Here is a 25,190-nt window from a genome sequence, read left to right on the forward strand (position 1 = left end):
ATAACTATAATTCTATGTTTGTATGCCTATTAACAAGACCTCACATCATATAAATAGCCGAGTGCGGACCGGAACACACGTCACTGAACTTATAACCAATAGGAACCATTCCGCTGTGAAGGGGCGGTGGCGAGCCAGTTGCAGTCGCAGACCGCGCTGTCTCACACTACAAAGGAACCATAGACAAGGAACGCCTCCTGAAAACTTGCTCCCGCGATGTTATGGGTCACGTGATATGGTGGCGACACTGACGTCGGCTTAGAAGTCGGACACAAGTTTTCAACTCCGAACGTATCACGTTAGGTAGCCAGCTGCAGTGCACGAGGCAACGTGAACAAGTCCAATTAACTTCTCAATTAGAGGCGGAATGAATCGCAGCCATTGTCAACGCTGTTTACAGTGCCAGCGACAAAAGGATTCAAAAGGAGGGAGTCTCACAGCAAAGTGCATGTTGTCAGAAAGGTAGGATTATTGTTATTGTTATTATTCAGATAGTTAACAGCAATATTTTCACTACGTCATGTGATTTTCTATTACTTTATTTCTGTTTTTTTACGGTGTTTGACAGTTTTGAACATGCGAAGAAACGCAATAAGAAAGTCGACAAACATCAGTTGAAGCGTTACGTTAACCTGATCAAGAGAATAAGTTTGGGAGCAGCTACAGGTATGATGGTTGCTATGAATTTCAAGACTGCCCCCACTATTGACTTTGAACGTATGCAGTATTACTTTGAATTATATACTTACTGAAAAGCAAGGTCTTTTTTGCCATCCTGCTAAAGGCATTTTTGTTGTTGACACTCTTCCAATTGATCTGATGTGAAACGTCATCTGTGAAGATCCTGCCCAGGATTTTCCAGGTCACCCGCTTCACATCCTGGCCTCCAATGGTGGCCAAAGAAGAAATCTAAAAGGCGAAGACATCTCTTTAAACAAACAGGTATACATTTTTAAGCTTAAGTTAAAATGTTTTTGTTCCTGTTGAAAGCGTCCAGAAATGTAAAAAAAAATAGAATCTGTTCTCTTAGCTAATGGACCTATGTTACCTTTACACATGATTTCAAACCAGGCAGATTGTGGCTCACTGACATAATCTTACCACTGGGAAAAGGCGGTTCAGGACAGGCCTGGTTGTCAGGGCTGATTCAATAGAATATTTGCATGATCATGGACAATAGAGAAGTTAAGTCCCTACCTTTAGTCAAAAGTGATTTATGACCCCCCATAAAACAATGATTTATGACCCTCAAGGTCAAAGGTCAATGATTTATGAGGGGTCAAGTTCAAAGGTTAATGATTTATGAGGGGGTCAAGGTTAAAGGTCAAAGTCAAAGGTCAAAGTCAAATGTCAGGTTCAAATATCAAGGTCAAGTGGGTGTGGCTTACCCGGAAGAGGGTGGAGTTAAGACCTGCGGTGGGAGTGGTTAAACCAGGAAGAGGGTGGAGTTTTAAACAGAAAGAGGGCAGAGTTAAGACCTGCGGTGGGAGTGGTTAAACCAGGAAGAGGGTGGAGTTAAGACCTGACAGGGAACAGAGGAGGGATCAGTTTTTTTAAGAAAGCAATGTCATCTGAGCAGCATGTGACCATATATTTGATAGTTTAAATGTTTACGATCGTTTGAAACAACTTCCAGATTTCGATGTATTGATGGCTGGGAATGTTACGTGTGGAGATGTGGACACGCACACACACGCACACACACACACACACACACACACACACACACACACACACACACACACACACACACACACACACGCACACACACACGCAGAGGAGGGGTACAAAAGGACGGTGTAAGGCTTAGTCATTATTTGGAGCTTTATACGTTAGCGTAAAGACTTTGTTCGATTCGGTCATGATTAGTGAAACGCCTGTGTCGATTTATAAAAATAATAAAACTTACATTGACGCTCCGCAAAAAAGTCGAGTGTTTCTAAATCGTATTCAGATGCCGCCGACCGAGTCTTTGCGTGAGAAATGGGACTTGGAAGGGGAGGGATCTTTTGGATTTGTATTCAGATACGAAATGGGTGATATCTGCTTATTTCAGCTAAAAGAAAGAAGAGACGGAAGCCCTTTCTCGATATTTTCATCGTTATCTACCGTGGATTGGGAAGTTTTTGGTGGACACGCACACACACGCACACACACGCACACACACACACACACACTTCACACACACACACACACACGCACACACACACACGTAGAGGAGGGGTACAAAAGGGCGGTGGATAAACGCGTAAAAGGAAGCTTGTTTACTTACCCGACGATGGATGAGTTGAATGAGAGAAGAATTCTGTTCAGCGCTACCTGGGAGACGAAATCTTCAGCCTCGGGTCGTTGGTTTTTACGTGCCAGTCTCCGTGCTCCAAAAATCACCGGTACCTATACGGCTCAGTGGACCGAGCCCGATGTCTTTTCCCTGGAGTCTTTCAACGATGAATGCGGGGTGTTTACACCGTTGGTGGTCGTACCCATCGTGGCATGGCGAGAGCGAATGGCGTCGATGAAGGAGAAAATAAACGACTTGTTCCGAAGCAGTCGACAATGGAAAAGCATGCTGACGACGAGAAGAAAGTTGTCCTTTGAGACCACACCCCCGACGGAGGACGAAAGGACCTCCCCCGCTTCAGTTTCAACCAATAACCTTCAAGGAAACACCCCCTCCACCGACTCGTCCAATACCCTTTGAAAATCATAGCGTTAGTTTGATTGGTCGAGACTTTTTTTTCGACCCTCCCTATAAAAACAACCCCCACCCTGCAATTTTTTTTTCGACCAGACCATATTGGCTCCCTTTTTTGAACGCACGGATCTCAAACAAGAAAATGGCAAACAAGACCATCAGACGCGTAAAGACCCGTCTTATACCACAGGACGATTTCAAACCATCCGTAAACACGACTGATGAAGCAAACATGGCCGAGATCTTTAACCCTCCTGAAACGACGGCTGGATCGGAGGTGGTGAGCGACGATGAGACGTGTCGCTTCGGCAGATGTTTCTGCAGATGGGGGGTGAAAACCGACAACGCTACGCAGTCTTTGCCAGATGACGATAGGAAGGAGGAGGAAAAGGAGAATGACCTGATCATCATAACACCTCCGCCGTCCCCGCCACCACCCCCGTCACCATCCCTGTCACTCTTGGACCCCCCGTTGCACATCGATGATGAAACCGATGGGGGGAAGTGGTTGCTTTTCACCAGCACGGTGAAAACGGCCGTGTTTCATCTCCTCAACGAGGCCATCCGCCAGTTCAGGCAGAGCGAATGTTACGGTTGTCGGGTGAACCATCCGAGCCAGAGAAACCACCCGTGCCTGGAACCCTATGAAGAGGACTTTCTCCTGTACAACTACGACGGACTCATCAAGACTCTGCGTACGTCTAAATTCATTCAAGCCATTCAACGCTTGCTGATGCTTCGTCGCATCGAGGCTGAGGATTCAAGGGTCGAATCCTACGCCGACTCTCTGCTGTCTCAGCTGAAATCAGAGAGAAATGTCTGGTGGGCCATAGATGACGTGTACAACGAGTTGGTACGGGGTGATGAAACGATTTTGAGACATCTGGATATGGTGACAGAGTGTTGGAATAATTACAAAAAAGATGGGTAATTATTGGAGAAAACTTGTAAACTCCATCGAGAACCACGCTGTTATTTACCCGTTGATTGACGCGATGGAAGCGTATGTTCTAAAACGAGACAAACCTCAAAAACTACAAATTATTCTTGATTATGCCCGCTCTAAGCCTACCTGGGAAGCTACCTGGAAATCCGTTGTCTCTCATGCTTTTGACTTTGACATTTTTGAATCAATTTTGAAGGAATGGTCTAAAGAAAAGTCTTTTCAACCTTCTCCTTATCACGTGTTCATTTTATATGCTCTGTTTGTTGATATGTCGATGTATCGTCTACGATGCGACATCCCCGTCAACGTTTTGTTTGAACTACAAAAACTGCACGAAGCGATTAAATTCACCTACGGTATACCTGTTTTACATCAAACCTTGATTATAGTTTATAGTTTATAGAAAAAAATTGTTTTAGATTCGCTGTGTGGTGTCCATGAATGAATAAAAACAAACTGTTTTAGATTCATTGTGTTGTTTCCATGAATGAATAAAAGAAATGTGTACCAAGCAACACGAGTTCATTTCTCTTTGTCTTTCCACAATGGAGAAAGCTATGGAAAAAGCATACCATACACCCGCACACCCGGGTAGTTTTGGAGGGGTAGATCGACTCCGTCGAGCTGTGCAGGATGAAACGGGGCAACGTGTCACAAAAGAAAAAGTTCAAGAATATTTAACGGGACAGGACGCCTATACACTCCATAAACCGGTTCGCATTCATTTTCCAAGAAACAGAGTCTTTGTCCCGCGACCTTTAACCCAGTTTCAAGCCGACCTCTGTGACATGCAAGCCTTGGCTGAATATAACGACGGTTATAATTATTTATTAACGGTCATAGATGTATTTTCCAAGAAGGCCTATGTGAGGGTTTTGAGGAGAAAGACGTCCGTGGAGGTGGTTGAATCGTTTCAATCGGTGTTGGGGGAAAGTCAGATTCCTCGCAAACTCCAAACCGACGCGGGAAAAGAATTTTTTAACAAGAGTTTTCAAGCTCTGATGAAGAAACACAATATTGTACATTTTTCTACGGCCAGCGATCTCAAAGCTTCGGTGGTTGAAAGATTTAATCGTACTCTGAAAGGGAGAATGTGGAGATATTTTACAGCCAACAACACCAGGCGCTACCTAGACGTCTTACAAGACTTGGTAAAAAGCTACAATCACGGATATCACAGCAGTATTAAAATGAAACCGGTGGATGTGACTTTGGAAAATACCCCTCAAGTGTTTGAGAATCTCTACGGCTCATTCACAGCATTCAAACGCAAATACAAATTTGCCACGGGAGATATGGTGAGAATATCCAAAGTGAGAGGAGTGTTTGATAAAAAATATGAACAGAGTTTTACAGACGAGGTGTTTACAATAACACGACGTCTCCATCGATCTCCCCCGGCATACAGACTGAAAGATTTTGACGGTGAAATAATAGAGGGTTCTTTTTACGAAGCCGAGTTGCAGAAAGTAAAAGAGAGCGAGGACAAGCGCTATCATGTGGAGGAAATTCTAAAACGACGTACGGTCGGTGGCAAAAAACAAGTTCTAGTGCACTGGAAAAACTGGCCCGAAAAATTCAACAGTTGGGTGGACGCTGACCTCCTTACAAATGTATAAAACAATCTGATGCCTTTGATGAGCCTCACAGTCTAAAGATCATCGAGCATTATGGATCATTCCTGCAACGAGGGTTTTTACCTCACCTTACCCTCCAACGCCAGCCTCAACGTATTTAAAGAAAACAAAAGTTCCCATTACCAGATAGATTTAAGTCAACATATAGATTTAGCAGGCTCATGGGAGGTGGCCTTAACAGAGATTTCATACCCTCGCTCATGGTATAATGTTTCTAACGGAGCATTTTATGAATGGCTAAAGAGACCTCCACCGGTGGGACCTGAAAGCAATCCTGGAATGGGGATAGTTTACCGTCAAGAATTGAGAGGGGGATGTTATGAGAACATTACACGATTCATAAATGAACTGAATGAATCTTTACAAAAAATTGACAACGATGTGAGGATAGCCTTTGACGATGTTAAAAAGCGAATCTCCTATCAATCAGGGGGTCAAACTCATTTTCGTTTTTCCCCTTCCCTGGCTTACATCATGGGAGTGAAACCTGGAAAGTGGATCAACTTTGACCGGGGGTCGGCCCCCTATCCCGCGGATATAAACGCCGGTTTCTACCATCTCTACTGTTACAGTGACGTGGTGCGACCTCAGATAGTAGGCGACGCTTATGCTCCTCTTTTGAGAATCGTGAGTGTAGAGGGAGCTTACGGTGAGATTGTCACCAAGTGTTTTAACCCCGCCTACTATTTACCCGTCTCGAAAAATCACATTGAAAACATCAGGGTGGAGATTAAATCTGATCAGAACAAACACGTCGACTTCACCTTTGGAAAGACCATCGCGAAGCTCCACTTTAGACCCGTTAGAAAGTAAAACCAACAACAATGAGAATGAGTCAACCCATGCACGACCCTCTACGTTTAGTGGGTTATTACGAAAGCCAGGTGGGGGGTTCCCTCCCCGGTTTCACAGGTTCACCTGTGATGTACGGGCGTGGGATAGGCTCCGTGTTTTCCAGGTTGTTTCGTTTTGTATCACCTCTGGTGAAAAGAGGTTTTGCCCTGGTCAAACCTCATCTTAAAACAGCGGCAAAAAATATCGCTTCCGACGTATTCAGTCATGCCGTTGGAAAAATGGGTAGTGGGGTACAAGACGGATCAGGAGGAATAATGGTCCTGGCTAGACAACCCCGAAAGAGACCCCCGGGACGACGTCTCTCAACGAGTGGTAAAAAACGCCGTCATCTGGGGAGAAGAAAATCAGTCGGTAAAAGGTTTTCAAAGAGAAGGACCGTCGTTCCCTCACACGATATATTTTAAAAAAAAAAGAAAAAAGATGGCTCTTTTACATCAAAATTCGGCCGAATGCACGATGGCCGAGCTGGATTTATTTTCAGCTCCTATGACTCAGATGTCTATCGATGATAAATCCTACACAGAAGTCCTACCGCTATCCGCCATCACTGACGGGGGTCCTATTGAATTTTTCATCCCGGGAGAAGGTGAAAAGTACTTGGATCTGAATGACACATTACTTTACCTGCGGGTTAAAATTACCCGCGCCGATGGATCAAATATCCCAAACGACGCCAATGTGGGTCTCATCAATTATCCTCTAAACACCATCTTCAGCCAATGCGACATTATGCTCGGGGAAAGACTGATTTCTCAATCCAGCGCCACACACCCATACAGGGCGATAATTGAAACGCTACTAAACTATTCTGAAGCCACACTCAGAAGTCAATTCTCAGCCGGGTTATTCCACAAAGACACCGGCGGCTCAATAGACTCTATAGAAACAGCGAACGGACCAAACAAAGGACTCAACATCAGAGCCGGTTACACGGCTGAATCTAAAGAGGTTCAGCTACTAGGACCCCTCCACGCAGACATTCTTTTCAGCGAGAGACTCCTTCTCAACTCGGTGGATCTGAGGATCAAACTCACGCGTGCCAGCGACGCCTTTTGTCTCACAGGGGCTGCGGACGGTACTTTCCGTCTGAAAGTGCTGGGTGCCTCTCTCTTCACAAAAAAGGTCACCGTTTCGCCGGCCGTACGATTGGGGCACGCCTCGGCCTTACTCAAAGGAAACGCACTCTACCCTTTGTCACGGGTCAGCGTGAAAACCTACTCTATCCCTGAAAATTCCAGAGTATGCACACAAGAAAATTTGTTTTTGGGCACGATGCCTAAATACATTGTTTTGGGTATGGTAAATCATGAAGCTTTCACAGGAAGAAGAGATCTCTCACCCTTTAATTTCCAGCATTTTAACGCTGAATACATCACCCTCTGTCACGCGGGAAAACAAATTCCCTCCAAAGCTTTCCAACCGCAATTTAACCAGGGGGCTTCGGTCAGAGAGTTTTACAACATGTTTACCGCTACAGGGAGGCATATGAAAGATTTACCTCTGTGCATCAACAGACAAGATTTTGAACGGGGTTATTCGCTGTTTGTGTTCAATCTCAATCCGGGAGAGGACAGCGACGCATTGTCTCGGGTTTCTAATGGCACTTTGAGGTTGGAAATGAGATTCAGAGTACCCTTACCCAACACGGTCACTCTTGTGGTTTACGCATGTTACGATTCTATTTTGGAAATTGATTCCAAACGACAAGTGCTGGTGGATTATTATTGACGACGGAGATGAATAACCATCAACTGGAGAAGCTTCTGCGACGAGTGTTGGGGAATGTTTTCTGTGGTGTATGGGCCTCCGACCAACTCCCCTCACTGACTCGCTCCTTTACCCCACCCTCCTACTTTATCGTCAACACCCACGAAGGACATCGACCGGGGGAGCACTGGTTATCGATGACTCTGGAGGAAGATGGGACCGCCACTTTTTTTGATTCTTATGGATTTTCTCCCGATTTTGATTACTACCCTCGGAGCATCTTGAACTTTTTGGAAAATCGTTCTGACCGTATATTGTACCACAACCTACAGCTTCAACACCCTTTGTCCACAGTGTGCGGTCAACACTGCGTTTATTATCTGCACCATCGATTTTGCGGACTGTCTTTTGAACAAGTTTTGTCTTTATACACAGATGATGTAGTAAAAAATGATCTTGAAGCATATACCCTGGTTAAAAAAATTCAATGTTGTACTAGCACGAATAAGAATAATAGTAGTCGTTGTGGCGTACAAGACGTCTGTTGTTTAGAAACTTTTTTGAACCGTTGAAATGAAAATGCTGTACACACTGCGTTTGATGAATAAAAAAACATTTTATTGAAACAAGAGTTTTGTCATCATTCATTCAAGGTTTAACCAATGTGGGGACAATGTCACTTTTCTACCTCTTCTTTTCCTCTCGGGGGATAGAAATGTTTCTTTTTCCACCCATTCTGATTCAAACTCTCCATCCGCTTTCAGACGTCTGTATTGATCTCGTGCTCTGGGGTTATGAATGGTCGATGTGGGGACATTTAGCTCCGTCAACGCTGTTAAAAATTTTCTCCAACCCTCAGGCGTGCGGGTCTGTGGATTTTTGGACCGTTGCATCAGGTGTTTCAGTAAATCGATCATATGAGATCCCTGCACCGGTGTACCGTTTTGAACAAACTCTCCTTTAGAGGTCCACCCCTTATCATTCTCGGATAATTTTTTCATAATGTACTCGGCGTTGTTACGGTCGCGTCGGGGGAGGATTTTCAGAACTTCGATCATCGTGACATCCTTTGACCCCCCGCCAGTATTCCGAGGTTTATCCTCCGGTTTATCCATCGGTTTATCCTCTGGTTTATCCTCCGGTTTATCCTCAGAGTCATTCCATGGTTCACCCCGCAAATCCTTGTGTAAAGTCAGAGTCATCCTTTTCTCCTCCCGTTGCCCCTGCTTCAACAGGCCGAGATATCTCTGCAGCAGGGTATCGTATATTTTTATTCTTTCATGAGGATTCATTCCGGGTTCGTTTAAGACGGCTCTCATTTTAACATCTAGATCATCCTCCGCCGAGTCTCTGATGGTCGGCTCCGGGCGAGTCAGACGATTTAATTGTTGGGGGGATAGGAGAAACAATTTTTGAGCCTTTTTCATCTTCAACCTTTTCCGCTCAATCCACCGATAAGATTCCCTATAAACGGTACGACGGTGGCCAGTAAGGGTAGAAGAAAACCGCCCGACTGTTTCATCAGAGTCTGGCGTTTGCGTTTCAGTCCAGTCCTTTTATCAGCCAGCAGTCGGATGATTTTCTTTTGTTTTTTAAGCTGAGCAAATTGAGACGGTGATAAGGGCACATTACCCTTCAGAATGTTTAAAGCAATTTCACACAGCGTCTGGATAAAGTCTGGTGAGCCGTGACTCAGAATATCTCGACGTTTTTGTGGTGTGGCATGGTACAGAGCTTTTAACATGGGACCGTTCCTCTTTACACGCTTTGACATTATGTTTTTGGCACGTAGACAACGGGCCACTGGTGCGGAAGCACGCCCGACCTCACTCTGTATTGTTCTGGACAGAAAGGTGTCAGGTCGACCAATAAATAGCCATGAGCATCCAAAGTAGCATCCGCAAAACTTTCCAAGAAAAAACTTTTTTGTGCGGGGAACATTTGCTGTGCCAACACGTTAATCTGCAATCTGTCCCGCGGATTCTTAAACAGTATCATATAATTACAGTTTAAGCTAATGGTGCGTGAAAATTTTCCCTGATGAAAAACATTCTGGGTCAGCATCATAACGCTCATATTTCTATGATGTCTATACTGCGTGAAAATTTTAACCACTTCGGGGTGATTTGAGGCTTGAAAAATAACATCGTCCAAAATCACCAAATGGGTCTGATCGTCCGGAAACAAGTTTTCATCTTCAAAGGAATCAGGCAGTCCTTCAACAAATTTTATTTTTTTATTCATCTTTTTTAATTCAGCATACATGGGTTGGAAAGATGTATAAATCCACACAATGTTGTCGGGTATAGAATTCATGACGTGTTCACAATTTTCCAATACACATTTTACAAAAAAAGTCTTTCCGCAACCACTAGGTCCTACAACCAGGCATGAAAAAGGTGTATGAAATCTGGGATCAAAGTCTACTCGTTCCATTTTTTCCATTTCCTCTCTAATACCCGAAAGGTAAAGTTTTCCCGTCGGGAAAGAGACGTCTTTTGTCATACACCACTCGAAACTTTTTTTCGAAAGACGAGTTATTTAAAAGGAACCCCCTTTTATCACGAACAATTTGGTGATGAGGGGTGTAGATCGCACCTGTTTTGTCTTCCTCCAGATAGCCCTCCACCAAATCTTTAACGCTGTCAAAGTTGACCCTCTCACAACACTCGCGGGTTTGAGTGATTCCTTTGGCACGCAGCACAGTTTTTTTACCCTGCAGGGTATGGTAGGCATAACTCTTTGGACCGGCGGAGACGAATTCGTGAATGCTGTCTCCTCCCAACTCATCCGTCAAATCGCCTAGATAGGACCCCGTCTCCAGAGAAACTTCCCCCTCGTTTACCGTGTAGATTAAACTATCGGTGTCTGTGTAAAGAACTCTCTCTTGCAACCCCTCTAGGTAACCGTACATTTTCAAACGTGCGTAAGCGGTGGTAAAAGCAGCGACAAATACATTATTTGTGTTACCGGGAAGCACCACGCTGTTTTTACTGTATTGCCATTGCACCATAGCAATTTGCTCGTTGAGAAAGGAAAAATATTCAACCTGATATTTTCCTGAAAATACAAAGTCGAAAAATACTTCACTTTTTCTCACCAAGGTGGTCTGAGTTCTATTGCACCTCTCCGCAAACTTTCCCCAAAGGCTGTTTAAACAGAGTTTTGACATTTGTCTCTTGGCAGGGTTGGGTTCGATTTTTTCAGCATCCAGCTGTATTCCCTGATTTTCACGATATTCACGAATGTACTTTTCCCTGCTTTCTGCATCGACGGCTTCTTTGGGATACCCTGAAGCTTCTTGCTTACCCTTTAGGAAAGTTTGAACATAACCCGTAAAAACGGTTTCGCTCCGTTCTTCAAAGTGCCACACCTCCGTAATCTTACCGACTCTGTATCCCAACTGTAAAGCTTTGTTGAATTCGAGCGTGACCCAGACTCCCGTCAATGCCCTTCCTTCCTCATCATGTTCGCAGGGTTCCTGCTGGTTATTGTTTTCTGCGCATGTGCGGCAAAGTGTAAACACTAGTTTACCCTTGACCGTTCTGTAGGGTAGCACAGGGAAATAGAGACCTCGAGGAGGGTGAACAACGGCTCTGACCAGACCGAAATAGTTTCCAACATCGTCAAAATCCGTGTGGATGATGACAGGATGACCCAGGGGGTAAGGAAATGCGCTGTTGACGTACGGGTAGAGAGAGGTGACATCCTCATACAATACACGCTGGTTCTCACCCGCCGTGTGCCTCAAGCAAAAGGCGCTTGTCCTACCTCCATAAAGAGCGTCTCGAGGCATGAGAGGTGCGGGGTAATTGCGTGTTTTGAGAAAGTCTATTACCCTAGGGTTTGATTTTTTCATTTCATTCCACTCGTGCTCTCTGATGACGATGATGTTGACCTTGTGGTCACGCTTTAACGCTTTCATTTTTTTCTCGGTAGCCTTGTGCAACTCCTCGAACGGTGTGTTTGTCAAAGGGCATACAGCACCGGGTTCGAAACACGTCGGGCATCCGTGATAAAAACACCCCTGAAATTCCCAGACGAATGGTTTGCCACCGATTATAGCAAACCCATCCACAAAGTATGCCCCCATCTGTTTTTCGCCTTTGTTTAAAGCATGCTGAATGAAAATACCACGACGATGCGACTCCCATTCTAACCATTGGATGCTGGTGTGTGAGTATTTTTTACACAACCCTCGGTAGTTATCCGGGGAAGGTATGGCTAGAGAACGCGGCTCGAGGAAATTAGTCACAAACACCTTCATGCAGGCCGAAGCTATGGTGATACGGGAGAAGGGGTCAACACCCGTCTCGCTCGTAAACTCGGCTCTAAATTTGATGCAACCCTCACGAAGAACATTGACGTCGTTTTTACAGTAGTGTACCGCTTGTTTTTGAAAATCAAAGACCTCGCTTTTCTCATTTTGATACCACGTCTCAAACTTGGTGCGTTCAACAGGTGTCATGCGTTCTACACCGTAATTGCTGATTGCGGGGTATTTTCCGACATAATTTAAATGTTCCTCCGAACTAAATTTGTGAGGAAAATACCCCTTGGACCAGCAATCACCGAGTCCTAACGCTTTTGGCATAGCGCTAAGCGGCATGGTAAGGAAGGAAAGCGAGTCAATGTATTTTTGCAAAAAATCAGGGTCTTTAAAACAGAGAACTTTACTCCCCTGCATGATAATTAAGGGTGCTATACCCAGCCGTACCATGCCTCTCAGAATCAAGTAACCGTCAAATCCTCTCGAATTGTGGGCTATAAATGTAGATTTAAGATAACGAGGTTTCCTGAAATGATTGAGGAAAACTGTAACACAATCCAGTCCAAAAGCACACCACTCTTCTCCTTGCAGCGTCTTGGTACAGACTAGAAAGGGAATGTGAGTGTGATTGTCATCGACAAACGTCTCAAAATCATAGAATATGATATTATCATTGTGGTTTACTTCACGTGGTTGGGGTTGTATATAGCAAAGATGTCGTGTTTCAGGTGTCTCTGAGTCACTGCGAGGTAGCTCTTCTTTACATATTTGACATTTTAACTTAGGGCACGTGTGTTTAGCGATACCTGTAGCCACAGGTACATCGTAAAATAGGTTGCATTTAAGGCATTTCTTTCGCCGATCGCAGTTGCTGACGAGTTTTTCCATAACCCGGTGTTTTACCCTGTGTCTGAGGAGACATGCAGGAGAACGACACCACATGTTGCAATCCCTGCAAAGCACAGTTTTCCCCTCTATTTTTACACACCCGTTTTGTGTACAGACCAAGCAATAGCCGTCGCATTTGTGTCTGTCGGGTTTGTCGTACCCTTGGTAACAGTAGTGACAAACGTGCGGTTTTGACAAAAAACCTTTAATGTTAATGATACCGCTGTAATGATTCTGAGATAAATACAGATACAACGGATTTTCTGATTTGGGGTAATCCGTCTCGAACCGTGAGAGGGGTCGTTGGCCCTCTTCTCTGTACAGTATGACAATTTTACGACGTACCACTTTTTCAAATTCACGAATATGACTGAAAGTGACGGAAGTCTGTTCGTCTAAGCCCGCTTTTCTCTGTATTTTTTCAGCCTCCGCCACAGCCTGGCTATCTGTAAATTCAGGATGTAACAGACTTGCTAGGCTAATGGCAAAACATAGTTGATTATTCGAGTTTAATGGATTGTAAAGATAACGAGCTTTTTTTCTGCGGATTTCATGTTCCAAAAGGGTTTCGATTTTTCTTCTTACACCACCTCGAGGGTTATGTATCACCTGGACCATCACCTGTATTTCTTCATCGTTCAATATTTCAACGTTTGATTGTACCAACAGATCTAACACATCTTGAAAAGCATTCATCACAGCCCCGGCATCGTTTCGAAATGTAAATGAAGTGTGTTGATTTGCACTTTCACCGGATAACTCCAATTGAATGATATCGCCGGGTCTAGCTTCCTTAGTTACCATCTGTGTCAGCTTTTTAAGGCTCCCCAAGACTCCGCGGTAAAATGTGGCGTAATCTGTTACATCGTTGTTTTGAGGAAAAGTTAAAACGCTGGATAGTTGTATATTGTTGAATGTTTCCCTCCTCAAGACATTTACCCCATCACCCCTCTGGGTCTCATTTGAAATTGATTGGTCAGCCGTTGACGGTTGGTTCTGCATGACCCCCACCACCTCCGAAAAATCCAAACATTCCCCCGAGGGTGTCGCCCCTCCCAACACATCGTGATGCTGTGTAGAGGCTTGTGTGTTTGTGTTTGAATTTAACACATTAATATCATCTTGCAAAGACGGATCATTGTTTGGTTCCCATTCTATCTGGTTGTTTGGATCTAAATGATGATTACAAACGTCTTCATCTTCTTCAATAACTACATCTAATTCAGATGGAACTACACCCATTATATTTCTCTAAAGAAAAAAAAGAAAAAATAATTCGAATGGAACAGATATAACAAACCAGTATGTATCAAATCATGTCTGCCATCTTCATGAGAGTGCGAGCCAGTATACGATAGTACTGTTTCAGCCTTCTTCTGTTTCTATCATGTTTGTCGAGCTGGCGGGCGCATCTACGCTTCCTCCTGCGTTTGTTGCCTGTGGAAAAAAAAAAAAAAAAAAAAAAAAAAAAAAATTAATATATACCGGCTTTAACCACATGTGGCGCTGTCATCTCCACTCATGCAAGCATAGCCGGAAACAACCGCCCACCTCCGGAATCAGTCCCCGCCCATTCCCCTTAGGCGCGAAATTCATTTGAGCGAAAGACATTGGAATGAGAGGAGCTCTTTAAAGCTCCTGAGAATCTTAAAAAGCTTACAGAAAACGAGAAAAACTTACAGCGGGTGCCTGTTGGACATTCACCGTCGTTTTCGATGATTTCCCCACGGAGCAAGGATTCGATGTCTGGAGTCTTTGGCGCAATCAAGCCTTCTCTGCCTGGAATGGCCGTTGACGGACCCTCCAGCGTTAAGGGAGACCAGTGAGCAAGAGATGTAAACGGAAAATCTGTAAGTAAATATATGTATATATGTATCGTATACCGCATGTTTTTTTTCTTGTAAAAATGAGAATTATTTGACTCACCAGACTGCGATTGGGTTAAAGGGATCGCGTTGGTCTCTTCCGGCGAATCCTCTATAAAACAAAATAATGAATACACACAATATTAAATAATTCGAAGGTTTAAACACACCTCGATAATCATCTTCCAACTTTGTAAGATCGATCAAACAAAGTTCTTCGTCTTTCACTTCGTCGTCATCGGCTGTTAAAAAAAAAAAAAGGTATTACATCGTCGTACACGTGCAATGCTTTTAACGTTTAAATGCTTAAACGGAGTTAAACCATTGTCTAATAATGTGGTAAAAACGGAGGTAATGAAATGAATACAGTAAAAAAAAAAAAAAATCGGTACTTACACAAAAGGATTGGAGACTCTGTTAGGAGATCCCTTGGTGGTGGGTGAATTTCAACTCGATGTTCGACTGTTTTTAGTTCGAATAAATACTTATTATAGTAACATTAAACAGACGTGTTACAAGGAATGAAAAAAAAAAAAAAAGAAATTACCTTTCATTTTGCAAATCGCGGTTACACTGTGTTCTGCTCTAGTTCTCCATCTGTTTAAATATGTTTTCGTGAGGTATGGAAGTTGTTTCAGACGGTCGTAAACATTTAAACGGTCAAATGGGTGGCCAGTTTCTATTCATACGAAATTCTCAAGCTCCCATAAAAACTGAACCCTCCTTTGTACCCCAAACTGACCTGTTGATTCAAACGGTCATAAACATTTAAACTGTCAGATGGGAGGTCAGTAAAAACTGAACCCTCCTTTTGTCCCCCAAACTGACCTGTTGTTTCAAACGACCGTAAAGACCAGTTGCTACGTGACACTGTGTTCTGCGATAGTTTTTTCCATCTGTTTAAATATGTTTTCGTGAGGTACGGAAGTTGTTTCAGTGCGTACGAATGTGTGTGTGTGTGTGTGTGTGTGTGTGTGTGTGTGTGTGTGTGTGTGTGTGTGTGCGTGTGTGCGTGTGTGCGTGTGTGCGTGTGTGTGCGTGTGTGTGTGTGTGTGTGAAGTGTGTGTGTGTGCGTGTGTGTGCGTGTCCACCAAAAACTTCCCAATCCACGGTAGATAACGATGAAAATATCGAGAAAGGGCTTCCGTCTCTTCTTTCTTTTAGCTGAAATAAGCAGATATCCCCCATTTCGTATCTGAATACAAATCCAAAAGATCCCTCCCCTTCCAAATCCCATTTCTCACGCAAAGATTCGGTCGGCGGCATCTGAATACGATTTAGAAACACTCGACTTTTTTGCGGAGCGTCAATGTAAGTTTTATTATTTTTATAAATCGAAACAGGCGTTTCACTAATCATGACCGAATCGAACAAAGTCTTTACGCTAACGTATAAAGCTCCAAATAATGACTAAGCCTTACACTGCCCTTTTGTACCCCTCGTGTGTGTGTGTGTGTGTGTGTGTGTGTGTGTGTGTGTGTGTGTGTGTGTGTGTGCATGTGTGTGTGTGTGTGTGTGTGTGTGCGTGTGCGTGTGTGTGCGTGTCCACATCTCCACACGTAACATTCCCAGCCATCAATACATCGAAATCTGGAAGTTGTTTCAAACGATCGTAAACATTTAAACTATCAAATATATGGTCACATGCTGCTCAGATGACATTGCTTTCTTAAAAAAACTGATCCCTCCTCTGTTCCCTGTCAGGTCTTAACTCCACCCTCTTCCTGGTTTAACCACTCCCACCGCAGGTCTTAACTCTGCCCTCTTTCTGTTTAAAACTCCACCCTCTTCCTGGTTTAACCACTCCCACCGCAGGTCTTAACTCCACCCTCTTCCGGGTAAGCCACACCCACTTGACCTTGACATTTGAACCTGACCTTTGACTTTGACCTTTGACTTTGACCTTTAACCTTGACCCCCTCATAAATCATTAACCTTTGAACTTGACCCCTCATAAATCATTGACCTTTGACCTTGAGGGTCATAAATCATTGTTTTATGGGGGGTCATAAATCACTTTTGACTAAAGGTAGGGACTTAACTTCTCTGACAATCAATAAACCTAATGGCACCATTCATATTAAGAAAGAAACCTCGCCACTCTTTGTCGAGCCGGGCCATTTGATGGTTCATTCAAAGGCCCGCAGGACCCGCTGTCTGACCGTACAATTTTCAGAGGCGGAGCGGATTCTCTAGGCGGAGCCAAAACAAATGTGACAGTAACGCGGGTTGGGCGACTTGAAGGTGGATCCGTATAGGAGTCTCCTGATGTGTGGGTATATATATATATATATATATATATATATATATATATATATATATATATATATATATATATATATATATATATATATATATATATATATATATATATATATATATATATGTTTTTGTCTTCCATAGGGATGGTGAATGATTGGTCAAATTCCCAAAAAAGTTCAGTTCCCCTTTAAGGTTACAAGGAACACTTTGTACACGCATTGGTGACAAGCACATAATATAACTTGAATACAACTTTCTGAAAAAGTTGCCACAATTTTCTGGAGGGACTGATCTTTTTTTTTCCCGTGCGTGTCGTTCTCGACAGGGCCATTTAAAAATGAGCTTCTTCACCCCTTTCTTCGTGGAATTTAAAGTGTTCAATCTCAGATCGTCTTGTTCAGTAATCCTTTGTACATGTGAATATGGATGAGTGTATTCCTTCAAAACTGCATCAATCTTTCCTTTTTCCTTGTAGCCGTAATTTTTATAATCAGTAACATTTGCCCAGTTTGTTGATGTCTTTGACAAAAGAAAAAAAGACTTTGGCTTCTTTTGTTTGGCGTTTAAGCAAGATTAGATTTTGCATTTGCATTGCTTCCTCAAGTCACATACTTTTCCTCAGCTTTTTTCAGTGGATCATGTACATTATATGACTGATCTTTTAAACGTTTGATCTAATGACGACATATGTGTTCTTGTTATTTCTTTCATAGAGTGGAATTAATGCGTTAAATGTAGATTACGGTGACAGTGATTATGGGTCACAGTGTGGTGCGGTTGGGAGAGTGGCCGTGCCAGCAACCTGAGGGTTCCTGGTTCGATACCGACCTTCTACCAACCAAGACACTTCACCCTTACTCCCTAATGGGTTTTGGTTAAAGTCATCAGTGTTTGAATGTGTGTGTGAATGGGCAAATGTGGAAATAGTGTCCAAGTGCTTTGTGTACCTTGAAGGTAGAAAAGCGCTATACTAGTACAACCCATTTACCATTACTTCATCATCACCTGTTGTCAACTTCTCTGGAATACGTAGCATATGACCTGGGTGTAATGTGCAGCCCAGTCATCATGGGTGTACTGAAGCCTTTGCTCCATCTCAGTTAGTCTGCACATCAGTACAGTGTTGTTGTTTTTTTTTTTTAACCCCACCCCAGCATTCCGCAAACTGTTGAGATCATGTTGCAGTAGAATGTTTTCCTCTCTCAAAATCACTGAAACACCGAATTATTTCCTTGCCGTCGTCAGATATATTCATTAGCTATTTTAACAGTTCTTGTTATTTTGTCCTTATTTTTAATTGACCAAGTGATGGAGCACTTTGCTACTCTGTCTTTGATTGATTGTCATTGTTTTTTACCTGGAAGGTTTCCATACCTCATGTAGTAACTCCATAGTTTTGTCATATATTTTGAAAACATATTCTGTATTTATTTTCAATCTTCTACAGCAGTTTCTCTTGAAAGGCACTGTATACTCTAGTTCAATTTTCCCGTGACTCATTTATCACTTCTGACTCTTCCTTCAGACCTGGATGTTCCACGCCGGAAGACATTTGTTTATTTTCAGTTCTCATTGCATTGCAAGGCAATTGCTTTGAAGTTTTTCCATTAGCGACAGTTAGCTTGACTTGCTAGCAGCCTGCAGCAATTATAACTAATTCATTTTAAGTAATATGCTCGGCATGCCAGGCAGATTTCAAAGTAAAGGTGTCAGCATGCTATTTGGGTGTTGTATTTTAGATGCGTTGTCCGGAAAAGTGTTATGGTTTGACTAAGGGGAGATAACGACACAGACACCAGGGGGTTGTATAGCTCTATGTATTTTTATTATATATATATATATATATATATATATATATATATATATATATATATATATATATATATATAAATAAAACAAAGTATAAAATATACTTAAACTAAGGAATGGTGTGTGAGGATATCCAAGGTGTGCGTGTGTGAGGCTGTGTGTGTGATTGGCTGTAGTGTTTTGCCTAATGTTGTGTTGGGCAAGAGGAGGGACAAAACCGGAAGACATTCCGTTTGGGGAGGCAGATGATCCAGGGCGAGAGAGAGGCGTCGAGAGGTTGTGTCCAAGTGGGTATCCAAAAGGGCAGTCCGGGAAGCAAGGGGACAAAAAAGTGAACGAGACACACTGATAGCCAACTCAGGAAGAAGGGCAGACGTGTACGCCAACAGAAGGTTATATTCCAGCGCAGTATGGCAGGTTGTGCCAGTTTATAAAGGCAGCTCGCTCATCATGGGCAGGCGCGCTGATTGCAGTTTGTCTGCAGGCACGAGGAGGCACGCTCACAGTGGAGAAAGAGCGCTTGTAGGCGTGGCCCGCGGTGCGCTCGTCCTGACTCAAAGATGAGGGCGCATTGGAACGCGCCCTGGCCGTGACAAAAAGCTTCACTTTATTTATTTTTTATTTTTTCGGTCAAAAGGACTGTAAAAATTAACCTTGGCATGTTGGACGCAGGTGAAACCAGCAGAACTCTCCCAGTTGACGTACAAATGAATGCACATGGGACTTTTACAACCCTTGGAAAGTGTAGAGACAGTTAAATTTACATGGAAGACTCTGTAGGTGATGCTGTTTTGGTTAGCATCCGTCTAAATTATGAAATCCCACCCTTTTCTGGTCCAATATCATGAGCTACACCACAATATACGAGCTCACACAACAAGAGGATAAGGTTTTAGTCCAGTAGATGGCAGTCAAACATAAAAGATACGAGTAGACTGCTCTATGATGGCAATATGACTCAAGTAAGCATTACACACGGCACTCAAAAATCTATCAAAATGTTTTAGTATGAAGCTATGAAGCCGCCCCGCTTGATGGATTGTTGGCGCATTAAACATAGGAGTATTATTATGGTGTGTGTATAAGGTAAGATATATTATCTGGTGTTTTGTTTCGCAATATTATGCAAAAGCAGTTTTTTTTACCTTCTGGTACCTGCTGATCTGTATTTGGTTTCTGCATTAATTACTGAAAAATTGCACGCGTCCACCTTTGTAGTCCGACACCATAGTCCATAATATTCTTATTTTTATTTATCTTCTTGTTATGGGACCTTTATCCTCCACTGTTGCCATTTCTAATACAAAAGTAGTGTAAAGTTCTTACTGATATCTGTCAGTAAACTCGGCATGAAAGCGCTAACACATACCGGCGTATTGTATTCACCTAATGAACATTAGTAATTAGAGAGTTCCGGTTGGACTTTTTTTCACAGGACACATTTCTGGATGAGGAGATGCTACTCAATTCAAGTAAAGTCTGAATGTTATTGAGACAATTATCTCCATCTTTCAACACTTCTTCCTCTCCCGTCCTTGCACGTTACACTGCTACAACAAAGATGACGGGGAGAAGACCGCCCACAAAACGGCGGATCCAGAGGCGACTGTCAGAAAGGGGCTTGAAGATGATCTGTAAAACATCATCCGTGCCACATTTTGACCAAAGAACCACTTTTAAATGTTATGTAGACCACAAGGAAGTGTTTGCATTTATTAAAAAAATAAATAATAATATGACTCTTTTAATACGCCCGATTATCCGGTGCGCCTTAAATATGAAAAAAAAAACAAAAATAGAACACTCATCGGCAGTGCGGCTTATAGTCCGGTGTGCCCTGTTGTCCGGAAAATACGGTATGTTGTTTTGGGTATGTGCATGGAATACAACCATGATTGGCAGCAATGAATGCCAATATTTTTGTTCAGACTCAACGGCATTTTTTATTACAAAGATTAATTTCTGATTGTGACAAATGTAGTAGGGATGTTCCAATCAGGGTTTATGCTGCCAATTAGGATACCGATCGATAACGATCACATGTATCAACTCTACATTTTTTAACGTATTAATGGTGGTTAACTATTGACAGTTTACCAATATCAACAGAATATTTAAAGTAATTCCTTATTACACAACTAAACAAAATAAAAATAAAAAAACATTATCTGCTGCTTATTTGAAGTCCTCCCATGTCTTAGAAATGTTTCCCTGAGTTTGTAAACTTTAACAAAAACAACAGCAAAACAAAATTTGATAAATTTATGGCTCAATCCACCCCCCTCTTACGTGGGGTGTACTGCCTGCCACAAGGCTGACAAACCAACAGTTGTTATTGTATCCTCTTTCTACACTCTCGTCAATCTACTTGTTAATTTTCTGTTGATTACTGCTTACTTTCTTAATGTTTTCTTTTTTTTCGGTACATTTCTTGGTGTTGTTTCAAGCGAGCTTTGCAGTTAGCTTACACACCTAGATCAAGCCAGCTGCTGGCTTGCTCTAGGTGTGTAGCATGTTTAGCCTCATCCCTCAGTGATAACTTAGACGTAGACTTCCTTTTTATTGTCATTCAAATTTGAACTTTGCAGTACAGATAAGAACGAAATTTCGTTGCATTAGCTCATGGTAGTGCAGGATAAAAAAGCAATAAGGTGCAGATATAAATAAATAGATTACTGTACAGATAAATATATTGCACTTTTGCATATGCATCTAGGTTTATGGATGTATGTTATATTGTCTTTATATTCCAGCAAGTGAATCCATTTTTGGGGGGAATTGAGGGCATTATTATGATGGGTTTATGATGAGTCTTTTACGGCATGAGGGAAGAAGCTGTTACAGAACCTGGAGGTTCTGCTTCAGAGGCTGCGGAACCTCTTTTTAGAGTCCAGCAGTGAAAACAGTCCTTGGTGGGGGTGTGAGGAGTCTACGGATTTTCTGAGCCCTGGTCAGGCAGCGGCTTTTTGCGATATCCTAGGTAGGAGGAAGAGGAGTCCGGTTGATCTTTTCCGCTGTCCTCGTCACTCTTTACAGGGACTTCTAGTCTGAGGCACTGCAGGCTCCAGTCCAGACAGTGATGCAGTTGGTCAGTAGGCTCTCTATAGTGCCTCTAAATGTACTGATAATGATACTTAGGATGTAGTTTATTTCCCGTGATGGAAGGGATTATTTTTAGCTGTATGGAGACATATAATTAGCGGCTAGCCGCTTGTCAGCTGGAGGATAAAATATGAAGTATCAGCCAGAGTCCATCAGAGTTTTTGATCGCCATTGAAAGGAGTTTAATCGGCAATGGCGATAATAATTGGTGACATTTTTTAGTTAAAAAAAATATTTTTAGCCACTATTTTTATCCACTGGTGGTATTCTTATATTATTTTTAAATCTTGAGCCAGTGACATATCACAGCTTTAACTTTTTGTGTAACATCATTTGTGGCAATTACATCAAAGGAGGCGATGAAGTGTGGAGAAGTTCTGACTTCAATCAATCAATCATTCAATGTTTATTTATATAGCCCTAAATCACAAGTGCCTCAGAGAGCTGCACAAGCCACAACGACATCCTCTGTTCAGAGCCCAAAAAAGGGCAAGGAAAAACTCACAACCCAGTGGGACGTCAATGTGGATGACTATGAGAAACCTTGGAGAGGACCGCAGATGTGGGTGATTCCCCCCCCAGGGAGGAATGGATGCAATGGACGTCGAGTGGGCCTAACATAATATTGTGAAAGTCCAGTCCATAGTGGATCTAACGTAATAGTGAGAGTCCAGTCCATGGTGGGTCCAGCAGGAAACCATCCCGAGCGGAGTCAGCAGTGCAGAGATGTTCTTACTTGTTGCTACCGGTTAATTCATTGAGTTATGGCGTTGTCTATTACAACATGGGCCATTTTTGGGGGGGGAAATGTATTCTTAATTTTTAAAGAAGTGGCATTGATGAATAACCGCGAAGAGCTATTGTAGTTTGTTGTCAGGTTCAAACACTGATGCCATCTATCAATCAGACAAGAAGCAAGGAATCATGCAGAGACAGAGTTCAATTTAGCTCATGAGGAGACACATGTGGCTGTATTCTAGCTACAGATCCCAACTACGTTCTAAAAATAAATCCCGATCGCCTCCTCTATTTATTAGGAAGGTCCCTATTACATCACTGTCGCTGAGGGAAGGGGGTAATCTCTACAACTCCAGTTAGACACAATATATGATTATCGAATGAATAAAAATTAGGTGACGCAGGTCATATCTCCTTGTCTCTGCTCTGTCGGCGTCACGGCGGTGTTCGGCCTTGTCTCTGCTCTGTCTCCGTTACGGCTGTGTTCGGCCTTGGCCGTCAGCAGGCCAAGTCTCGACACAACACTGATAAAAACTACTGGCAAACTTTTGGATTGCCAGCTTGCAGAGATACAAAAATACCACTTTACCACAATAGACAATAATTTATATCAACAACCCTTAAGCATAAAGTTACGATGATAATATGTACATAATTATTCCAACAGTTGTACATGATCTTGAGAGATGATCTTGTAAACTTTCCTGTGGCTCACTTCGAAATTGCTATCGTGGCTAACAAAAAAAATCGACCATTAAAGTTCTTGCTTTGGCGTGCATGAATCGAAAACTTCATATATTCCGATTTTCTTTAAACTTCTTTGGCGAACATCAGGATGATATTTCACAACCAATTTATCATTTTTTGTGTGCGTGCTGCCTACAAAAGAACAACAACGACATTTGCTGGATAACGATTAAAAAAACATTTGACACACAAAAAATAACATTTAATAAAACCATCTGTGGGTGGCCAGTAAAGACAAATGAATAGAAGCCATTTGTCATCAAGTTTAGGAAGCCATTTTTCACCGAGACGTCGAGAAGATGAACCTTTTTATTATGGATTTCTTTCGGTGTGTGCAGTGTCGTTTTCACAAGTTTGGGCCAAGAAATAAGGGTGAGGAATGTATTTACCGCTCACACATCACTTAGACGTTTCTTATCTAATCTTGCAGCTGTAATCTCGTCAAATCACACAAAGGAAACGTTGACCTGAAACAACCCAGACAGTGTCCTTAAACGACGTCATCTTTCATGATTTTTTTTTTTTTGTTTTTTTTTTTTAAGTTACTTATCAGCGGTGGCCGGTGTGATTTGCAAGAACGTTCTGACATCCACTTTGTCCTGCGCCACGTCTGCACTAAAGCTGTTCTCTGACATTGGCGGGCTGACTTTGTAATTATATTACCAATGCATGTCTCATTAGTTTCTGACATGGCTGAGTGTTCTTGCTTCCTCCTGCTCTGCACACACACACACACACACACACACACACACACACACACACACACACTCACACACACACACACACAAACACACACGCACACGCACGCACGCACGTGCACACACACACGCACGCACACACACACATACGTACACACACACGTACACACACACACACACACGCACACACACACACACACACACACACACACACACACACACACACACACACGTTCTTGTATTTGTTACTTTCCAACTACAATAATGTATACATACTGTGCAAATTAAAATATAAAACAGCTTCCTGTGAAAATTGAGATGGAATTTCGCAAGAAAATGGGTCACAGTTTCACAAGAAAAACTTGTGTTGCTCGAGTAATAACACCAGTCGTCATTTTACTCAACACAAGTCAAAATTTGACAAAAAAAACTGAACATTTAAGCAGTATTATGTTAAAAGTTGAAATTTTACTCGATAATATTTGCACTTTTACAAGAAATCGTTGAAGTTTTGGCATCATTATAATAATAATTGGAATTTGACTTGACAAAATTAGGACAAAAGTCATAATTTTACCCCAAAAATGTCACTATTTTACAGGAACAACAAGAAAAATTGCAATATTGTGATCCATCCATTCATCCATCCATCCATTTTCGACCGGTTGTCCCGTTTGGGGTCGCGGGGGGGTGCTGGAGCCTATACAAGTCAGAATTTTATACAACAAATGTCACCATTTTGCATTACAAATAATATCCATCCATCCATTTTCTACCGCTTATTCCCTTTTGGGGTCGCGGGGGGTGCTGGCGCCTATCTCAGCTACAATCGGGCGGAAGGCGGGGTACACCCTGGACAAGTCGCCACCTCAATAATTTTACATAAAGAAGCAACCATTTTATAGGTGTAGATGTAACTATAAACGGAATACAATGATTTGCAAATCATGTTCAACCCATATTCAGTTGAA

General features: G+C 42.5%; 1 protein-coding gene across 4 annotated transcripts; it reads right to left on the reverse strand.

Annotated features, from left to right (window-relative positions):
• Positions 1-10,053: 10,053 nt before the first annotated feature.
• LOC133554753 (uncharacterized) lies at positions 10,054-15,850 on the reverse strand. Of its 4 annotated transcripts, none has more exons than XM_061903855.1 (6): positions 15,411-15,850; positions 15,260-15,325; positions 15,034-15,105; positions 14,925-14,975; positions 14,679-14,846; positions 10,054-14,435 (listed from the first exon to the last, which is right to left on the reverse strand). In XM_061903855.1, exon 6 carries the CDS (start codon positions 14,238-14,240, stop codon positions 10,293-10,295), a length of 3,948 nt encoding a protein of 1,315 aa, XP_061759839.1. In that variant the 5' UTR covers positions 14,241-14,435; positions 14,679-14,846; positions 14,925-14,975; positions 15,034-15,105; positions 15,260-15,325; positions 15,411-15,850; the 3' UTR covers positions 10,054-10,292. The 4 variants fall into 3 exon arrangements, with proteins under 4 accessions (XP_061759839.1, XP_061759841.1, XP_061759840.1 ...); XM_061903856.1 differs by having other exon boundaries at positions 14,679-14,799; positions 15,260-15,850; XM_061903858.1 differs by lacking the exon at positions 10,054-14,435 and having other exon boundaries at positions 14,442-14,799.
• Between the last annotated feature and the right edge of the window lie 9,340 nt (positions 15,851-25,190).

This window comes from Nerophis ophidion, linkage group LG06, assembly GCF_033978795.1.
Source record: "Nerophis ophidion isolate RoL-2023_Sa linkage group LG06, RoL_Noph_v1.0, whole genome shotgun sequence".
NCBI classification, from domain to species: Eukaryota; Metazoa; Chordata; class Actinopteri; order Syngnathiformes; family Syngnathidae; genus Nerophis; species Nerophis ophidion.